The sequence below is a fragment of the Ixodes scapularis genome, unplaced genomic scaffold (genome assembly GCF_016920785.2).
Source record: "Ixodes scapularis isolate PalLabHiFi unplaced genomic scaffold, ASM1692078v2 PGA_scaffold8__174_contigs__length_109621045, whole genome shotgun sequence".
Lineage (NCBI taxonomy): Eukaryota > Metazoa > Arthropoda > Arachnida > Ixodida > Ixodidae > Ixodes > Ixodes scapularis.
In genome coordinates this window covers 81,752,733-81,773,625 of record NW_024609883.1, presented here as the reverse complement: position 1 = coordinate 81,773,625, position 20,893 = coordinate 81,752,733, and the positions used below count along the sequence as shown (strand labels likewise).

The 20,893-nt window shown below is 45.5% G+C and overlaps 1 protein-coding gene across 1 annotated transcript in view; it reads right to left on the bottom strand.

Annotated features, from left to right (window-relative positions):
- The window catches only part of LOC120848687 (myelin transcription factor 1-like protein), a 43,230-nt gene extending 22,588 nt beyond the window's left edge, over positions 1 to 20,642 (bottom strand). The window contains exons 1-14 of the mRNA XM_042287041.1: positions 20,612 to 20,642; positions 18,519 to 18,960; positions 16,847 to 17,027; positions 14,321 to 14,650; positions 12,962 to 13,306; positions 12,223 to 12,424; positions 10,315 to 10,384; positions 8,698 to 8,738; positions 7,446 to 7,473; positions 5,717 to 5,779; positions 4,892 to 4,983; positions 3,526 to 3,860; positions 2,624 to 2,769; positions 739 to 954 (exon numbers count right to left, since the gene is read on the bottom strand). Of these exons, the coding sequence (XP_042142975.1) occupies positions 739 to 954; positions 2,624 to 2,769; positions 3,526 to 3,860; positions 4,892 to 4,983; positions 5,717 to 5,779; positions 7,446 to 7,473; positions 8,698 to 8,738; positions 10,315 to 10,384; positions 12,223 to 12,424; positions 12,962 to 13,306; positions 14,321 to 14,650; positions 16,847 to 17,027; positions 18,519 to 18,960; positions 20,612 to 20,642 (2,522 nt within the window). The remainder of the gene's footprint in view (positions 1 to 738; positions 955 to 2,623; positions 2,770 to 3,525; positions 3,861 to 4,891; positions 4,984 to 5,716; positions 5,780 to 7,445; positions 7,474 to 8,697; positions 8,739 to 10,314; positions 10,385 to 12,222; positions 12,425 to 12,961; positions 13,307 to 14,320; positions 14,651 to 16,846; positions 17,028 to 18,518; positions 18,961 to 20,611) is intronic.
- Between the last annotated feature and the right edge of the window lie 251 nt (positions 20,643 to 20,893).

Sequence of the window (20,893 nt, the reverse complement as noted above, 5' to 3'; positions counted from 1 at the left end):
TACGGAAACCATATGGGGAGCGGCAGACAGGCATGCAAGCAGGCAGACAAAATACTGAAAGCTCTGTCAAGTGCGTTACTTTCACAAACCCGTCAAAATTAAGACAAGCACCAAGACAAATTCCAGTGATCCTTCGCAACGAGAAGTGAAAGAGCCATCCGAAAATACCACACATACCGGAAGCAATTGCAGAGACCATAAAAATGACGAAACACTTGGAAAACACCGTAGCCTTTCCAATCGGTACAGATTACGAAGTCGGAAGTTTCAAGATGCCCCCATGCAGTTACCGAAAGCTTCACGGAGTCATCAAGCACGAACGACGAGGCTATGGGGACCAGACGAGGAGCGGCAGACAGGCATGCAAGTAGGCAGACGAAGTACTGAAAGCTTTGTCAAGCGCATTGCTTTCGCAAAGCTGTCAAAATTAAGACAAGCATCAAGACATATTCCAGTGATCCTTTGCGACGAGAAGTGGAAGAGCCATCCAAGGATGTCGCAGTTAATGGCAGATACCGGAAGCAACTGCAGAGACCGCAAGGATGACATAACACTCGGAAAACACCGTAGCCTTTCTAGTTGGCACAGGTTACAAAGTTGCGAGCTTCGAAACGCCCCCATGCAGTTACCGAAAACTTCACGGAGTCGTCAGGCACGAACAACGAGTCTACGGAACCAGACGGGGATGGCGGACAGGCAGACAGACGAAATGGCGCGGGGGAGGGGGGCGACTCTGACCTCTCTTTGTCCGATGCGGAGTAGTCGGAGGGGGGCATTCCGACGAGGGGCTGGAGGTGTTCCGGGGGGGGACTGTGGAGCGAAGGGTAGGCCCCCGGAGGGGTCGCCAGGGGCGAGAACGCCTCCGGCCCGCCCCTGGAGAAGTCCACGGGTTCCGTCTGCTCCTCGGACGGCCCAAACAGGCCCTTGGGCGCACCACCCACCACTGGAGACAAGCTGCTGCGGGCCCCACAAAACACACGCCGGGAGAAGACGCGCTTGTTTTGCGTCGTGCGTGTGGCGAGAATGTAGCGTTGGCCGGCCACCACGGTTTAGTGAGTGTTGAAAACCCTATTTCTAGGCGATAATGCATTGCTCAGTTACGTTTCAGTGTGAGGACCACCCCATTTCAAAGTGACACGGTACGTTGAGGAAGAGCCTATAACTGGAGCACAATGTGCATGTCGTTTATGTATGTCAAGATAAGACCCAAATGAACATGGGGAGATTTTTAAGGGATTGATTCCTTCGAGAGTCATGAATTGACTGATCACATAACAATGAGTTGATTGCATCGTGTGCACAAAGATAATGTTGCATTGGCCGCCCAACAAAGTTACTCCATATTTCAGTGAAAAAAAAACAACAAAAACAACCATCCACCCCCATTATGCGGCGTTCATGCATCGTTCGGGCTGCTTTGAAGGTCAAGAGCATCGCATTTTGAAGCGACGTTTGACATATTGTTGAGCGAGCGTCCAATACAAGAACAATGTGCATGTTGGTAAGAAAGTGTGGGTTTGACTTTTAAGAGATCGGATTTTCCGAGAGTCATCCAGTGACTGATTGTGACAATGAGGGCTGATTGCATTGTGAGCACAAAGGGAATGCCAGAATGTTTGGCTGCCAGAGTTTCTTCGTTTTTGTAGTCTGCCAAAACTCGAGGCTAATTCATAAAGGCCTGTAGACGCTATCTTTATACATCAATACATTGTTGAGGCTATCTCACAGGTGATCGATGAATGCCATGTTTCAATGTTGAACGAGAGTATAACTAAAGAACATTGTGCATGTTGTTTACCCTGTGACTCTATAGAAAGCCAAATGGACAGCACATCTGGATTTTTAAGCAATTGACTGCACCAAGAGCCATGAACTGGCCGATTGTAACAACAGTTGAATGAGTGGCCAATCTACCAACACTAAGATGCAGCAGACAGATTGATCAACCCTACTTACTTGTTCTATTTATGAAGAGTTGCAAAGGAAAGGCATCACTGCAGTCACCCAGGAAGGACTTTCGATCTCATATTTTTACACAGTCTACATAGCAACTGTCAGTTAGAATATGCTAAGCTGTGTTTAGAGATTGATTTACCAAAACAAACAAAAGAGACATTGAAGCTATAACTGAAGACACACAACCTAAAACAAGCCTGAAGCCCTCCACAACTAAAACTAATGAAGTAACGCGACAACAATCCTGAATGCTTTCTTTCGGCTAAGTACACTATCATAAGGTAGAAAAAAAAAGGCACTGAAAAAGTAGACAAAATTCAAAGACAACAAAAAGAAAGAAAAAGGCGAGTTATCGCATAAATGAGATACTGATCGACTAAACACACTGACTCATTGAGCAGTCTGCCAACTGACTAGAGAGTCACTTCAATGAACAGTTAGGGCGCGATATCAAAGGTTAATTAATCAGTGGGGATGTTGATAATCAACCAGCCCAGGTGGAAATCAGACCAGCTAGAACTGGATTATAGAACTGGTTCCTGCTGGGTACAGTAGCTGGATCAAACTAGGAACAGTTCCATATTTCAGCTGCAGCTGAACTGACAAGAAGCTTTTGCTCTCAACTAAATTACTACATATATAAAGGATCCGACGTGTGGGCCCCTACCTGTGCCTAGGAACAAGAGGCAGGTCAAGGGCCGGGTGGATGTGGTGGACCCCCGGAGGGGGCGGGGACAGGTCCCCGAGTGCTTCTTGCCTCTTGGACAGGTTCACTGCTCCATGGGGGATCAGAGGCACCCCGCCACCAGACTCCTGCGAGCGGGAACGAAAGAGAAGGCACGAGACACTTAGCCATACGAGAATTGCAGCAATGCGTTGGGACGGCGTTTACCAGTCAAGCGTGCTGTGCTCACTAACGAAGTCACAAAGTTTCTGGATCCTCTGGGGGATCGGTAGGTGAGCGTGTTAAAGCAGAGCAGCTCGGAGCACGTGGAGCGAAAGCCTGCTCTGCACAGCCCAGGGATCCTGGGTTCAATCTCCACCCCTGCCTTTTTTGATTTGGACGAGCATCGTTGCGGCGGGTAGTCGTGTATCGATCGCATCAATTTGACACACGTCGAAGACCCCACCCTAGCAAAGGTACTGCACTGGCTAAAGTTCTCACCCGCAGCAAAGACACCAGACACCCACCGGGGTAGACTAACTTTCCGCTGTGTGAACGTAAACACAACACAATTCTGGACGCTCCCATAACCTCTAACTTTCATTAGACAACAACCCAAAAGATCAAAGTTAAATGTAGCGTGCATTTTATCAGCCGAATTTTATAAGAGAAACTGTCGTGAGAAACTGTCACGAAGGAGCATGACATCACATGACATGACACCGTGACGTAATGACATCACAGTTGTGACCTCACGAGGTCGCACGATATCACGCACATGTACGTAGCACATACCCCGCTCATTCGCAACACGTTCTGCGCTCCCCAGTCTTTGTCAGCACGATCGAGCTAGGGTAATTTAATGCACCTGCATTCTGCGCAAGCCAGGCGAAAGAAGAACTCACGAGGGGAGGGGAGGGGGATATGCGCTGCTTGATGACCGCTGGACCGCCACCCGACTCCTTGGGCTTGGGAGCGATGGGCCGACTGGCGTTGCTGCCGCCGCTGCTGTTATGGGTCGAACCCTGCTGCTGCTGCTGCTGCTGTTGTTGCTGCTGCTGCTGCTGTTGCTGGAAGAAGTGGTGGGCGTACTCCGGTGGCGGGGGCTTGCTGTACTTTTCCAGCTCCTTGGCCAGGTTGGTCCGGGGTGTTGTGGTCGGCACGTAACCCGGGTACTTGTACTCGTGCAGGTCGAGCTGCTTCACGTAGCACATGGGTCGCAGCACACGGTCCGACGGGGCTGGGGCGCCGAGGAACACGCAAGTTTGAAGTGCCGGTTCATGAACGTCACGCCCGAGCCCCGCTAGAGTGATAAACAGAAGCAACCGACGCCGACAAGGTTCCTACACGTAGGGCATGCACGCGGGGACATACCTGACAGGTTCGCTATCGCTTGTGTTTACTTTGCAAGCGCCGAGAGACTGCGAGCTCGTCGGAAATACCTTCGCGTGCACGCTGCACATTTTCGAGGCTTGTCAGTGTCGGGTGTTGCCCTTCCGGGCCGAGGTGTAAGGGCCGGTTTGCGCATTTGGGTTCGGGTGTGCTCAAGTGCGTTGCATTCGAGCACATTCAAACTTCATTCACACATTTGAAAGGAGTTGTTCAGTCAAAGGGCAACCGTTACGTAGCAATGCTATTAGCTTCAGCTAGTAAGTATGTTGATAAGTTTATGCTTTTATCAGGTCTGCCAAGAATAAAAAAGCATTATGCTCCAAAGTAGGTATCTTTGATGGAACTTCCCTGCAATGCACAACATTTATGCATCGAGTAAGGCACGTGAAACATCTTCGTGCGATGCTTCGAAGGCATTTTTGAAGTGGAATAGCTCCCCGCCAAACACCAGAGTTATGCGGTAATGCATGCCCATGCAGAAAAGTTTTCCACAATACACCAGAGTTATGCGGTGAAGTATGCACAGCCTAGGTGGCAAAAGGACGTCATCAAATAAATTTCCAACGAAAGAGCATTTTTTAGAGCTATATCTATGGCGTGAAACAAACTTGTAGTTGACACCTTTCCGCAGGCTACCGCAGGTACCAGCTACAAATTTGTTTCACGCCGTAAACATAGCTCAATGCTTTCGTTGTTGTAAATTCATTTCAACGTCTTTTTTTCATACAATGCTGTTTAAAAAATTGTTTTTTTCCTTTGCATACGCTTTTTAATAGCACAAAGCCAGGCGGCATTGCTTTGATGCAAGAATGTTAGCCACGTTGCTAAACTCGTTTGAAGAAACAGTACTAGGTAGCCATGCAGGGAAGTCCGACCTACCGGGGCTGGTGGTGGTCGGTGGGTGTTTGGTGACATTCTTTTGCTCCTTCTGGGCCAGCTTCTCCATGGCCGCAATGGGGCACCCGGACAGGCTGCAACGACAAGTCGCATTAAAGAAAACAACGTTGCCAAAAAACAAAAATATCAATATTGCAATTTCATTTTTAGTTTCCATCTTGAGACTGCAAATAAAGGAGTACTCTAGCTTAAGAGGCACTAAGCTCCCTAAGTACTGTAACCTTTTTTTTTTTTTTTTTACGTAGCCTGAATAGGACAAATGTCATAAAATAAAACATCCATAAAAAAAAAATGTTTAGTGTAGTATTTACGTTTTCATACACATTTTAAATTAGGAGCGACCCTGAGAGGTGGTTTTATTATGCGGTCGATGTATCAAAATAGAACCATGTTTTGGAGTTGCTCTTAACCCAAAACGAGTCTCGCAACACAAATGATGCGCTAAAACTTTTTTTTTTCCCCAAGAAACTTTATTTCGTGACATACGTGCCCTATCGAGGCACTTGTAAAAATGGATGCTTTTGTGGGTGTTCGGCATCTCTCCAAGAGGAGCCTTCCCCATTCAAAACGGCGGCTCGTGACATCACGGGTCAAAACCGATTCTGATCTCGAAATAGTCGGGCTCGCTGTAGTCGCCGACAGAGTGAGAACAACAGGGCATGTCTTCCGAATGCCCGGCCTCCGGGAGGAGAACTGCAACTTCTTGCAGTTCTCAGCCTCGTCGTCGACTACGGCGAGACTTCGTTCACCAGAATGCGTCTCTGACTAGTCTGTTTAGGTCCCTGTATGCCCATGCTACATGCTCACCTTCTGTGTGAGTTTCTGTTGCTATTCACATGTCCTCTTCCATTACAGCCAGGAGTGGGGCACCTGAAGGGGGTACGAGCATTCAGCACCAGTGCCGCCAAAACAAAGTCGCTGTTGCCCAACACCTCATCCTACTACTGCCTCTCAGACTATACGACCCCACTGAATCCTACATCCGGTAAATAGATCCTCATTTCAGTTAAAAAAAGACAAATCCTCGACATTACTGTGCGGTAAAGAGAACGCGAGCCAAGGTTATGTTTTAGCAGCAAATTATTGTAGCCGAACAAAGTCGGTTGAATGTAAATTCAGCGAAAAATTTGATCTTGGCTGGCATACTTTTGATCATGAAATATAACCATTATGACTACAACCACTTAGCCTTTTTGTGATCCTTTCTAAATAAGTTTCTCTGAATTTGCGTACAAATTAGTAATTTCATTAAAATTAATTTATTAGTCGAGACAAAACAAGAAAATATATAATTTTTCTTATACTTATAGCTATTTATTTATTGGGAAAAGTTACATATGTATCCAACAAAGCCTAAGAGACATTAGATTATAAGTCACATTTTATAAAAAATATTTTAAAAATCACTTTTTTTCAGAAACTTCTTCATACTTTAAACGCAAAGAATCAAGCATGCAGGCATATTGTGAACTGATGAAGTTAAAACTTTAGTACTAACCTAGGAACAGACTATCCCAAAATGCTTCTCAAAGCACCTACTACAACAAATTCATAGACTTTACTAGTGCAGCAAAACAAAACGCTGCTAGAGAATATATAAAAATAAAATCCAGTATATATTTTCATAACTTTCCTCAAAACCATTAGTTTACTGTACATAAAAGAAAAGCAACTAATGTTTCTGCTTCTAGTCTAGGAAAAGATTTTCCAAATGAAAGAAGTAAAGAATTCTGTTTTTCAAGAACTGCCGATGACAAATTTAATGCAGTACCAGACTGCCATAAAAAAAGCATAAAACGCTTTATTGCTAAAATGCTACATGGAACATGAAAAAATTTTAATGTGGGTATTCCATGTATAACAGGTTAGATTTTAATACCAAGATCAAAAACAAAATGAGCAAGGTACCTTGGGCAGATTTTTAATAATAAGAAAGGCACTCTCACAACGCTATGATAATCATAAAACCGCCATGCACATTCTCACTCTAATCGAGCTTTTTGAGCTGATACTACAGTGGGATCCGATGTTACAATTTGTTGCGCATTCCAACTGTTAGCTAACGAATTACAACAAAAAATATTAGGTGCTTATAAGCTCTTGCATACTTAAAAAAATGCTACACAAATTCAAGTAAACAAATGTTTCCCACCAAATCCATGCATCAGAAAAATGATCACTCTCTAGAACTACAACAGCTCAATAGGAGATAAGCTTGTTACTATGATACTACAGCCATTCAAATAAGTGCAGGGTAACACTCATATCTAAACAATGAAATCAAAGACACAAAAAGAACTACACCCTTGTGATTCACACACAACACGCAATGCAAAAAACAACCAAGTGTGAACACGAAAAAAACCAATGCAAACCACAAACCCACACAAGAGTAGAAGGCAGCGGGAATTGGCATGCTTTAAGTGCGTTGCCAAAACAAACAAAAAAAAGAAGAAAATGTTGCAGAACCAAAACCCAGGAAATAAATAATAAAAAGCATTCTTCACGAACAGCACGCTTCATGAGATTCGCTTACTTGAGTATTGTTTCATGTTGTGCCAAAACTGTAATAGCAGCAAGTCGAACAGTTAGGCCATCAGTTGATGAAGTCATGTTGAGTAAACTGTAGCCATTCCCTTTTCTATATACTTGAGTTTAACATTGCTGCATAAGATAAACTTAGATGTCATCCATAAAGTTTGAATTAGTGGGTTGTACGTCAAAATAAAGTAATGCAAGGGTGAGTCTGTCAGCCAGATGTGAATGAAACGGCCACGCTAAAACTCTTAGCCAAAATATTCCAAGAAATCACCCATTCCGTAAGATGGGTGATTACTGAAACATGGCCCACCCTTAGAGATTGCATTTCCTTGGTTAATATGATATGCACAATCAGGTAGGCAACAGGAGTTTGGGTCACAATAGTGACTTTTCCTTTGGAAGTTAGTGTAGATGGCAATTGAGTAAACAAAGTTTCTATCTCTGTCTTTCAACTTGATATGATACATGTGAAATGATTGTTCCTTCATGTAGGCATCAGAGGAGAAGAAATCATGGTCAAGCATTGTTTCTCAGCTTTCGGAGTCAATCACTAAAAGTTGGCACACCCTCCTTTCCCACTTTTTTTAATATCCAGGCTAGCTAGACTATTCTTGTGGATAGTTCATTATTCAAATATTTTGTATTTATGCTAGTTTACCCAAAGTTTAAATTCGCATCTGTCATATGCTAGATTATAGTATCTCATATAACCAAAGTACTAATAATAAGATAGATCGTGAGAAGCTCATATTAATACTGATACATGAATCTGAATCACTGGTATAATGAAAATGTAAATTTAGTAAATATAAAACTTTTCGGGAACTCCATCGGTAATTGGCTTACAAAACTCGATCTCGTCTAGACAGAACTATTTTGTCAGTTGAATGAGAGAGCAATAATTACAACAATATTGATGATGGCATCTACACTATTAAAGATTCATAAATACAATTCATGTATCCATAGTACTACTGGGCTGGAGCTTTCACATCTTTTAGGAACTACCCCATTAAGGCAAATCTGCACAGACAGACCCCAAGCGGTAGCTTTCCTGCAATGCAGCAAAGAATGAAATCAGACGCTTTCTGGAAACTTTGCATTTCAAAATTGAAACCCTGGTTAGACATGAACAATAAAACGTGGCTACTAGATATGTTTTTTACAGGTATAAATATATTCATTAAAGTACTCCTGCAATAGATTTACATTTATCGCGAGACGTTAATGCCAGAGTGTACGCTTACTTTCGGGCGTTATCTTGTCTTTCCTTGGGCATCCAGACAGGCTGCAGAAAAGAAGATAGGAAAATTTGACGTTCGTCATCAGTTGGAAATCTTTTTAACTGGGGTCTAGTATTAGGGATGGCAATTAAATTTTAAGGATAGTTTAAAAGAAATGAAAGACGTTTACAAATCTCTGTAATGCGAAACTAGACTGCAGCCCTTGAGGGGGAGGAGGGAAGGTATGGAAGGGAGTGTATGCCCCTCCTCCTCCTCTGTACCCTCCCATCCTCTCCTCCTCCTTTTCCTTTCCTTCTCCTCTTCCCGCTATATCAGTTTATGGGTGACGTGACACGAAGTCATGCGACGTCATTTTCCCCGCTAAATTTAGCGGGGACACTGAATTGGTGTTGAGGTCATGTGACGTCTATTTCGCAATTAAATTGAGCAGGGGTATTGGCGTCGCATAACCTCAACACCAATTAAGTTTCCCCGCTAAATTTAGCGGCGAAAATGACGTCACATGACTTCGTGTCGCGTCACCCATGAACAAATTCAGTTTCTCTGCTAGATTTAGGAGGATAATTGACGTCACATGACCTCAACACCAATTCTATTTCCCTTCAAATTTAGCGGTGCGGTTAGGCCGGCAGCGATGCCAACACTGATGGCGACGGCGATACCACGAAACGCAAAAACGGGCGCCTAAGAGCTGCGCTCTAAAAGAAAACACCTCTGGTGGCAGTTCCCTTAGAAGTGAAAGCAGTCTAATACAGGTTTACCCTAAAAAAAGGCAAGCAAGTATACAACCATAGCCACTCCTGGTCAAAAAGTAATATCACTCAATTACTTAACTCCAAAAGTAATAAACGTTTGACTACACAAAAAATCTCAATTTCCCGATTACTTTAACTAGATCCCATATTTAAAGCCATCAATTTCCATATTTTATTCTATTTATTTCTATAAATGTAACACAAATCCTACTTTATATTATTGCAAATCCTACTTTGTGTGCAAGTCCTACTTTCTTTAAATTTAATGCAATAAATATAATGCACCGTCCTACTTTCGTTTTCTTTTTTTTTTCTATGTGAGACTTACTTTTTCTCAAATTTTGTATGATAAAAGGGAAAAATTTCAAACTACATCAATGTTTGATGTAATAAATTTGTAAGCTTGTTCATCAAGATGCAATACAAATGTTCATGAAGTACACTAAGAAATAAGTAATATAAGTGTTCCAGAAATTACTCACAAGTCAATGTACAGTAAAACCTCGTTATAAAGAAGTTGAAGGAGCGGTCGTAATTACTTTGTTATAACCATTAGTTTGTTATAGCCAATGTCCATTTCTTCCAACTATTCAAGCAAGGGGAATTATGATTGCTTTGTTATATCCATTTGTTTGTTATATCCCATTTTGTTATAACGAGGTTTTACTGTATTACTTAAAATTGAATGAATTATGATGCACAGATTATAGTTAGTATTGCTGTAGCTTTGCAATTATGAATCTAATCCTACCAAAGCTTGGAGCCTAGTGAATAGTAAACAAATAAAATGACAGCATGCTGTTAGCAATAACTGTTTAAAGTGATGTTTAGGAAACAGACATAACAAATTATGCAAAACACTTACCTTCTATGGTGCGAGTATAAACCTGTCACGTGACCCGTGCCATTGCATCCTGGAGTTGGGCATTTGCTGTCTGTATAGATTAAAAACAAAAACAAATTCAACTAAACATCTAGACTCAGAGCAGTTACTGCAGGTCACAACTATGACTGGTTCATCTATTTTGGTGTTTGTTCCATCCAGATGTACCATGCTGTACCAAAAACGTGACAAGAAATGTTTGCGGTAGTACTTTGACCATACCTAACAAAATCATCATAGCCAGAATATGCTTTGCGGTCAGTAAACCTTGGTGCAATCTTTTATACGTACCAAGACTCATACTTTAACTTCCGACGAGAACGCTGTTGGTTGTCGTCGCTATAGTCACATGACCGCTTATGCCAGCCAATGAAAGACAGGCACCACTTATGAAGAATGCGAGGCATTCTTCATAGCCGAACCGGCTCGCACACGACTCAATCAGTTAAACTATGAAGAACTACTGATACAAAAGAAAGCATGAAACTAGAATTAGTTTTAAGTTGTACAATAGGTGCTGCTTTTTATACCTTTCTGAAAGTGCTAAAATCACCTTTCCTATCCTCATCAAATGCACTTTGTGAGATAAACATTGATTCACTGAGTAGCAATATGAAAAGAGACAGCTTCAGAGGTGAGCCTTTACTAAACATCAAGTATATTTTCATAATTGGTTAGTGTCACTAGAAACATTCTATTCAACAATCTCAACACTCCAGCATATTGCACTGTGGATGGACAATGAATGTAATATCCCAAGTCATCGCCCGCGATCACAAACGGTTCCGACGCAGTCGATCGCACTCAAGCGCCAATGTGTGAACCAGCCTCAAGCGAATACGACATTAGGGAGTTTTAGAATAGCAGACGCTAAAGCTTCTCATATGCAAAGAGTAGCGTCGTCGCCACTGCGCATGCGCCGAATGCTAACCACGTTTTGCGCTTTGCATGCGCTATTTTTTGGAAATTGCGCGCGCACGCAAAGAGTCTTTGCGCTCCTCCCAGGAGGATTCGTGATGAGAAGTTGGCTAAACCCAAGACGAGCACAGTTAAAAAATGGCGGCTCCCAGGACCATGCCTGCGGGTCTGCGGCCGCTTTGGCGGAGTCATGAGTGCGACGTTGGCGGTATCCGCGCAACTGTGATTTTCAATACGGGACGACATCGCACTCGGTCTGGCAACAATCACCGGCAGCTTGATGCTTGTGAGGCGCGAACATTTCTCGGAGAACGCAGGCGAAGGTCATTACACAAGACCTCTCTTGCCGAGGCAACGTAAGTGGACACAACCGGTCGACTGCTCGCGTCGCATTCTCATGTTTAAACAAATCTAAAATGTTACTCTGAACCAAAAAGCGTTTTTTTTTTTTTCAAGTTACAGTATTTAGTGTGTGAAATAAAAATTGTGACTGTATCTTGGTGGCATTCAAAGCGTGAGATGCTTGGGATTTTGCGTCGCGGCGAAGAAACACTATTCTAAAACTCTCGTGCAGCGTGCGCTAACGCAAGTGCTAAATTTAGCTCTAGCGTGCGCTAAAATTGCGTACGTTATTCTGAAACTCTCTATTATTACAGTCAAATCTCATTTATTCAAACTCGAGGGGGGCCAAAAATTTGTTTGAATAAAGCAAAGTTTGAATTATCAGGAGTTTCCTCCGATAGAGACGCACAGGCTGGGACCTGCATGTTAGTTTGAATTATCCACAAGTTTGAATTAGGAGAGTTTGAATTTATGAGAGTTGACTGTATTTGCACGGTACAGGCGTGGGTGCCAGGTGACCCATATTCGTCGTGATTTCGAATGGATCCAAGACTAGCCAGACAGGCCATGGACCCAGATGCCCTCAATGATTCATGGGTGAATAAAAATGATCAATGCAGAGCTGGTGACCTTTGAGGCTCCCGTCGGGCGTCCTCTGGGGGGAGTCGAGCAGGGGCGGCCGCGAGTTGGAGTCGTCGTCGTCCGACTCCTCCAGCCGCAGCCGGCTCTCATCGATCACCAGTGGCCGGTCGTCGTCGGGAAGCGGCACCAGGTGTGCACCCACCCGCTCCTCCTCGCCCGCCCCGTAGCCCAGCGAGGGCTTTAGCGGCTCCTGCGAGTGGAACATGCGCCCTCACTTCAGAGCACGTGCGGAGTTCTTCTCGGCAGAAGCCTCAAATTTGCCCGAGTTTGCAAAAGCCCGACAACCGGGTTTTAAACGTCTGACTAGCAGGCTTTGGGAGAACCCCGTGACGGTGTCCTACCATGTTGCCGGATGTTTCGAGAAAAGCGAAAGGGTAAAGAGTGCGAGGCTGTGCGTTTTCCGTGAGCAGAAAAAAGAGTAGAAAGAACAGGAAAGTGCACTTCCCCTGTTTGGTGACCCAGACAATTCAGTGCAAAGCTTTGTATCCGGGTGGTGCTGAAGGGAAGCACGCGCAGCGTCACGAGGGGTGCCCTAGCGTTCGGGTGCTGCCCGGGGCACCACCCAAATTAAAAGCACCGCCCACCCTATGAATCTACCGCATCTAAACGCGTGTGGCAGAATGACCAAACATGAAGCCAATCTTTTACTACGGTTTTCGAGGTGTGAATGTGAGTATAGTGCCACGGATCACATGCCGCGTAGGGACAGAGGTTCTGCGCCACTTACCTTGAGCTTGTTCTCGAGAACAGCGTAACGCGCTGGCTCGGGAGCCACTTCAGCCATGGCCGTGCCAAAGGGGCTCGAGTAAGCGCCGCCAGCCGAGAACTCCCGGTGGTGGTGATGTTGCTGCTGCTGCTGCGGCTGCTGCTGCTGCATGGCGCAGTCCGAGAAGCAAAGGGGCTCCAGCTTGGGCTCATGCTTCACCTGGATGCCCCCCCGGCCAAACACGAGTCCCGGCCCCGATGAAACCCCTCGGGGGGGACTCGGGGGGCCCCGGGGGGCGAGGCCCCCACCGACGACGCCCGGGTTGCTGCCGGCGTGGCGGCAGTCCTTGCGACTCGGGTCTTCCACCTGATACGAAAGGAACGCGGCGGGTCAGAGATTGAATGGAAGCCAAACTGATTGTTGAATGCTCCGTTTTATTGCTGGTAGCACGCTTTCACCATGGCCAACAAAGTATCTGATTAAAACAGTTTGCACAATTGCTTGTGTATTCACCAAAAATGCTACCCATACGAGGATTCCAACGATGCCACAATGCTTTGTTCAGAGGAAACTTTCTAAAGTGAAAACTGACATAGTGAACATGTATATAGAGAAGAAAAGATAAAGTATTCTTTTAAAGGCATTAAGCATTCATATAGTCATAAAGATGCCAGTTCATAGTAAAGGTTTTTCCTACAAAAAAATGCTGATTCAACTATGGAGGGAATCCTCAGTTTTGAGCGTGCCGCATCCCGTCGTTGGGACAGTTTGCTCCCCGATGGCTCGATCAATTAATTATGAACCAGCACAAACTTATCTCCAGACATCGTTATTGTGAGTGTCCTTGAATATGTTTTGAGGATGCTTAATGAAATCTCGTCAGAGTATTACAGGCCCAATCACATAATTGTCTTTGAGCATGTCTGAGTGCATCTGACTGCGCTGCTGCATAAAATAACCGGGATGTTCCTACTTTGTACACTGCATGCCAAGCTTCTCCTTGAATTGGCTACCACGATTCGTATGAAGCACGAATGTCCCAGCGGCTCGCAGCCGTTTCTCGACGCAATACAGTCAAATGCAGCCACAACGCAGCCAAACGTAACTGTGTGTAGGTGGAGCGCAAGTTCGTCTGCTTCTTACGCAGGGGTTGCAATGATGTCAGAACGACGAGCTCTGATTGGCTCTGGTTGGAAGGATAGTGAGCAGACCTCAAAGCTAGCTGCCTTGAGATCTACCCACTATCCTTCCAATCAGAGCCAATCAGAGCTCGGCGTTCTGACGTCACCGCAACCCCTGCTGAAGAAGCAGACGACTTGCGCTCTGCATAGGCTTCAACCGCAGACTAGAGATGGACATCGCGATGAAACACTGCCTCACCTTGAAGTGTGGATGGTCCGCGATGGGTCGCATCGAGCCGCACTCCTCCCCGATCTTCAGCAGGCTCTCGACGTCGTAAGCGTCCACTCGGCCTCGCGTCGCCACCGCACTGCCGAACTCCGCGGCCGCTGAGTACGCCATCGAAGCCGCCGTGGAAGCCGCCGGAAACGTGGAGGAGGTCACCGGGCTCGAGCAGGATGACTGGGACGAGCCAACCGTAGCCGCGGTGCTAGCCACATCCGGTGTGGCGGGGCACTGGGTTGACGACGAGGACGAAGAGGACGAGGGAGACGACGAGTGCACTGGTGTGGATGCCGCCGGAAACGCGGCCTGGGAAGGGGAGGCACCTCCAGTTAGCGGAAGTCCCATGGGGCTTCGTAAATAGAACACCTCGTGATAAAAACGATAGTGCAGTTAAAAAAGAGTTCTTTTTTTGCTAGTCAAAATGCTTATTCAGTGTCTCCAACCGAATGGTCATGCCGACTTACCTATATGCTGATAGAGCCATGCACTGATAGATTCATGAGCCTACCATAATATACCGAGACGCCCCACCCTTGAAAGATAACCCGTCCCCTATTCTTGGCATGATTTGCTATTTTTCCAAAAGCCCCAAAAGATAGCCCCCTTCTAGTAATTGCAAAGCCTTGAGTAATGATGACCTTGACAGAAATAGCGTTACTTAACCATGGCAGGAGACAAGCAAGCATTGCTGACCAGCAATGCTTGCTTCGCACGTTGAACGGCGCTGTGACGTCGGTGCGTTAGAAACGGAGATTGAAACGGTTTCTTTTCGATCGATTCTGTTTTCTTTTTTTGGCGTGGATGTTGTTCATCGCCCCTCCCTGCGATCACAAGTTTCGCAAATCACAAAATCTAAAACTAGCATTTTTTTTCCAACCTTTTTATTGCACATTAAAAGTTATCCTACTCCTTATTTTCACACGATTTGCTTTCAATTCTAGGTGGGCTATCTCTTGGGATATTATGGTATATGCCAATATAATATATCTATACACCAATAGACTAACGGTTCGATACACTGGTGGACTGGTCAATGTCAATGAAGCAATAGAACAGGGGTGGCCAGGCTGACCCGGCCTAAGAGCCGCAAACAAAACCATGAAACTTCCAAGAGCCGCGGGGGGGACGCAAACTTTTTTCTAGAGCAATAAACGAGACTCAAACTACTTTTAATCTATCTAAGTCAAAAGCAGTCCAACTGTAGGTAAGGTAGCCGCAGCACAAGACTACCAAACCGCAATCTGTCTTTCGATTTAAAACGCATTCCATTTCTCCTCTTGGAGAAGTGCTCATGTGACTGGGAGGGAGGCGGGAAAGTGGGTTGGGAGGGGGGGTAGGACAGAGAGCCACGAGATGCACTTTAACACGCGAAGAGCCGCAGCTTGGCCGCCCATGCAATAGAATATTGGCTCTATCTTCTGAAATTTACTACAGGAGTGTCACAATAATTTTACTGACAATTTAAAATAAAATGAGAAGGGCCTCCATTTCTTTCACACACTTACTTTCTTGCCCCGCTTCTAAAGCATACAAAATATATCAATGGCAAGTAAAAAACAAACTGTTTGATTTCTTGCACCCTATCTTTTAGTATTAATAACTAGCACAAAAGGCATATTTCTGTGCATTGCCTAAATACTACATGCCTAAGGAAACAGGCAACAAGTATCTGAGATATGAACTGAAGCCCTGCAAGCACACAAACTTAAACATCAAAACACCTATAAGAAAGCTGCCAAAAAACGTTCAGCCTTTCCACTTTCGTGAAGAAGGAAGACCAGCGGAGCTGTACTCGATACACTGTGTGCTTCTTCTTCGTCGTTGTCTGTTTTTTACGTTGCTTCCTACAATGAATTCCCACCAACGCGCCCAATCATCCATTCTTCTATTATAGCTGGAAAGGTTGGCGTCATCTACGAGTGACGGCGGAAACCATACTGGTTCTGTGCTTGCCACCGTCGCTTATAGATGGCGGTAGCTGTCCAGGTAGGTTTGTGTTGACATACCGGACACGATACTGGGGAATCTAGCCCTTAAAGGGATACTGAACCAAAGAATTTACTGCCCGTAACAAGTGGCGGACGTTCTTTCCACAAGCCAGCAGCCGCCGGTGTGCGCGAGCACATGCAATGAAAATGGCATCACAGACCTCCATTCGCGGTTGAGATGACAGTGAAATGTATGGGCTTTGGACTAAAGGAGAATAAAGACAGGCTTTTCATCTCTACAAGTGAAAGCTACGTGCTTGTCAGACCAATTCATCGCTTACCTTTTACACCAGGCACCACTGTGTAGATGAAAAACTTGTCTTTATTCTCCTTTGGTCCGAAGCCCATACATTTCACTGTCATCTCAACCGCGAATGGAGGTCTGTGACGTCATTTTTGTTGCGTGTGCTCGCGCACACCGGCGGCTGCTGGCTTGTGGAAAGAAAGTGCGCCAGTTATTATGGACACTAAATTCCTTGGTTCAGCTCCGCTGTAAAAAACAAAAAAAACTGACCCGACTGCTCTCTGCTGCAGGCTCTCGAGTGTCCAGTTCAATGTTGCCGCTGTCCTCGTCAGCACGGTTGTCTTTCCCAGTGTCCTGGTGACTCGGGTTAGCACTCTGTGCCAAACCATCTCCAGTGCTGTCACCCCGACTTGTTTCCGTGTCCATCGATTCATCTTGCTCTCTGCTTGCCCTGTAACATAGTACAAGATGCAGCTGAAGAGTTAGTGTCTTCAACTATATGCCACAGAAGTGGGAAAAAAAAAAGAAAGGTTATGATAATATCATTCAGAACCTACTTCAGCTCAACTTTTCCAAAACACGTAATATGCAGTCCGGTCCACTTGACTGGGCTCTTTACTAGAATTTAACCATAACTACAAAACACTGTGAAGACGCCAATTGCTAAACCCTGCTATAGTTGGTTACAAGTCAAGAAGGTAGGAGAAGCTCCTCCCACAAGTGTGACGCGCCCGTTTCAAATCCCTCCGCAGTCGAACGAAGAGCTCACTGGAAACTGTCCTTGTTCCGCTTCAATGGATAGATAATAGCCCAAGAGTGGTGCCAACTTGTCTTCGACCCCCACTTTTTAAAAAAGCGACCTTTGTATCCATCGGAGGGGGAAGCTAATCCCCGAAAGTCGTATCTGTTTCCATCAGAGAGGGAAAACTCTAATCTCCCTCTTGTGGCTTCCACAATGCTAAGTCAAAGTCGAAAGATAAAGCAAATATGTACAGAAAGGCAAGACCCTCCTGGAGCGTTGGCTGCGACGTCACGGAAACGATGGGATGCTATTGGATGCGGAGGTGGCGGAGGGATATAAGATTCCCTTTGAGGGGCATTTGCTGCTACCTTCTTAACCTGTAACTTACTATAACAAATACCTTCAGGCTTACAACTTCGGAAATGTTTTTGCAATCCAATCTGGGTACGAAGATTTCTGTGAAAGTGTTTGAGTTGTTTCGTGAGATTATAATCATGCAAAAAGCTTTTCTTATAGTGCATTGCAGTCACACGGTGAAGCATGTAACTGTTAGGCACTTCATAGCATCACATCATATATATGCAGCAAAGCTAAGTGCGCATGACTAACTTTTCTGTAATGCATGAGAGCTATGCAGTGAAGCTATATGCATGTGACATTTTGCTTAAATGTATAGAACCTATACAACAAAGCCACATGCAAATAAAATACTTCCCTGCAATGCATTAGGACCATGCAGTAGAGATGCACGTGAGCCCAACAAAAACAGGGGCTGTGCAGTGAAGCTACATGCAAATCACAAGCTTTGCTGCAATGCGTGAGTTATGCATATGACATACTTTCCTGCAATGCATCAGGACTATACAGTGAAAATGCACGTGAGCCCAACAAAGACAGGGGCTATGCAGTGAAGCTACATGCACACGACAAGCTTTGCTGCAATGGGCGAGCTATTCAGTGAAGCTACATGCATGTGGCATACTTTACTAAAATGCATCAAGATTATACAGCAAAGCCAGATGCACCCGGCACACTTTCCTGCGATGCACAAGAGCTATGTAGTGAAGTCATATGCATGTAACATACTTTCCTGCAATGCACCGGGGCTGTGCAGCAAACGCGCACAAATACGTCGACGGAAACGAAGGACACTCGGAGGATATACTTGGCGACCAACAGTGCAGCGAGACCAGAACTCACTTGGGTGTTCCATGGGAGGCCGGCTGGTCAGGACTCGAGTCCGGCGCCGGCGGAGAGAGAGGGGACCGCATGGGCGATCCCCCAGGAACGCTCCCGCTGGAGGACGACGAGGCACTCAGCGTGACTACGTCCTTCCACGAACTGGCCACCGACCCGCTTGTGCTGCTCGCCTGGCACGCTTCTCCCGTCTGCCGGGTGGGGTCTTTCTTCTCGAACAGGTTCTCAAACATGGGCTGGACGTCCCCCAGCGCGGGTTCCTCGGCCAGCAGTCCCCCCGTGAGGCTGCGGAGCGCTGCCTCGGCCTCTAAGATGCGCCGGGCGTCTTCGTCCTCGGGGCAGCCCTGTTCGGTGCTGCCGCCGGAGTTGGCGGTACTGTTGCCACTACCCGCTGCGGATGGGTTGCTGCTGCTGCTACTGGTTGTACTGATAGCAACACCGTTTCCTGCAGTGTGAATGAAAGTATTTTTAGACGGCTGGAAGTTGGTCAGCTCCAGTCAGCATCTGGTGCCTCCTGCATTGTTGTAACAATAATAATGATACCTCGTTATCATTAATCCTTTGTTGACCAGTGTTGCCTAAAGGAAACAAGTCACATCATAATTTTTTTTTGTTTAATAGTTTTGGTTTTATTACATTTTTTTAATCTAGTAGTGTGGCACCAGCCTTGAAGATCAAAACTACATCACCATCTGGTGAAAAGAGATAGTTGATGAAAAAAAGAAGTCTGGCACGCAAATACGCGGCAACCAAGAACGGTAAAAAATATGAATAAGTGTTTTTCTCTTGCCACTAATATTTTACGATAGGTGACCATTTTACTTGAGGCTATCGTATGAGCAGATATTATTGACATTTTATAGTGATTCTTAGAGTTGATACACAAGAGAGCCACTTTCGGCCTTTTACCTAATGTTGTCCACAGGCAATGATGCTATAATTTGCAAGTTTACCTTACGATTTCTTTAGTTTCCGCTCTGTTCTTTTATTTGATCTTGTTAAACGTTAATATCTTAAATGCTTTCATATATTTCAATAATAAAGCCCCATAGATAAGAAATTTGCCAGTGCAGTACTACCGTTAGTTTGTGGACTTTAATGAAAAAACAGCGAGCGCGCAGGCGAGCTGGTGGAAGTTGATCATGATGTAGAATACCCGAGACTGTGGTAAAAGCTGGGAAACTTGGTTGAAGAAAAAAGATGGGAAAAGAACGTCTCTCGGGTATTCTACATCATAATGGACTTTAATGATATCACTCAGCAAAGATACACGACTGCACGCCAATACGATGCTCCCCCACATCGAGGGTCGTATGCAGGAAGCTCGAACTCGGATAGAAACCGAACTGCTCCTCGAGGAACAATTTTCCTGCCGTAGCGCGTGGTACGGGTACACCCCAGACACCATGAATAAAGTTATGAATATGACAAAACAGATCATTACTTGCCTCATAGATTGACAAAAGAGAAAGTAGGCACCCCAAGGTTGGTGGCAAAACATTGCGCGTTTAAGAGAGTAAAAATATTGCACGTATTCTTTTCAGACCGTGACAGATGCACGATCGATCCAACAAGCAGGCAGCTTCCACCACGCTGTCAGTTTATGTCGCATTCGCGCCGCCAGTACATGTCATACAAAAGACAGTTTGCAGACACCATCTGAGGCATGTCTCTTCCTCGTCTGACTGTCGTGTCATGCTGGTCACACAAAAACTGTTCAAAGCATGCGTATGGACGAAGCAAACATGCTTAAATGTGTCTGAGACGTGTCCATAAATAATTCTGTCACCATGCGTGCAGCGAACACCACACCTTTCTTATGATTTACGACCAGTGATGGCAGCAGCTTTAGGGGTGAACAGAGCCATAACACGAGGCTCATGGCAGGCAACAGAAATAAGTCGCACCAGATTCTTGTTCTTGCGGGTGGCGGGCTCTCCCGACGGACCCGTGCGGACTGGCGGAGCGGCTGGAAGTGGTGGGGGCGCAGCCTCTCAGCCGAGGGCCATCTTCCTTGTTGGCTTCGGTGGAGCGAGCGCTCCGCTTGGCTCCGGTCGAATCGTCCCCGGCGTCTGCTGCAGCCCTGCGTTTTCTACCAGGGAAGTACGGCGGCCGTTTATGTACCATTGTGGACCGCAATTTGGTGCCGTATAATGTGCTGTGTTTCTCGCTTTTTTTTTTTAGGCTTCACAGGTCTGTTTAAAAGAGACCGTAGAACTAACACTAAATCTGGTCTGCGTGGGTGGGCTGCATGACCAGGGGGACATGATATGGAAGTCTAACCTTTGCGATAAGTCGAGTAACTAGCTAACGCCCAATAACTTCGTAGTAGGTGAAAATAAACGTATGGTTGCGATTAGAAGCTTGCTGATTGTCAT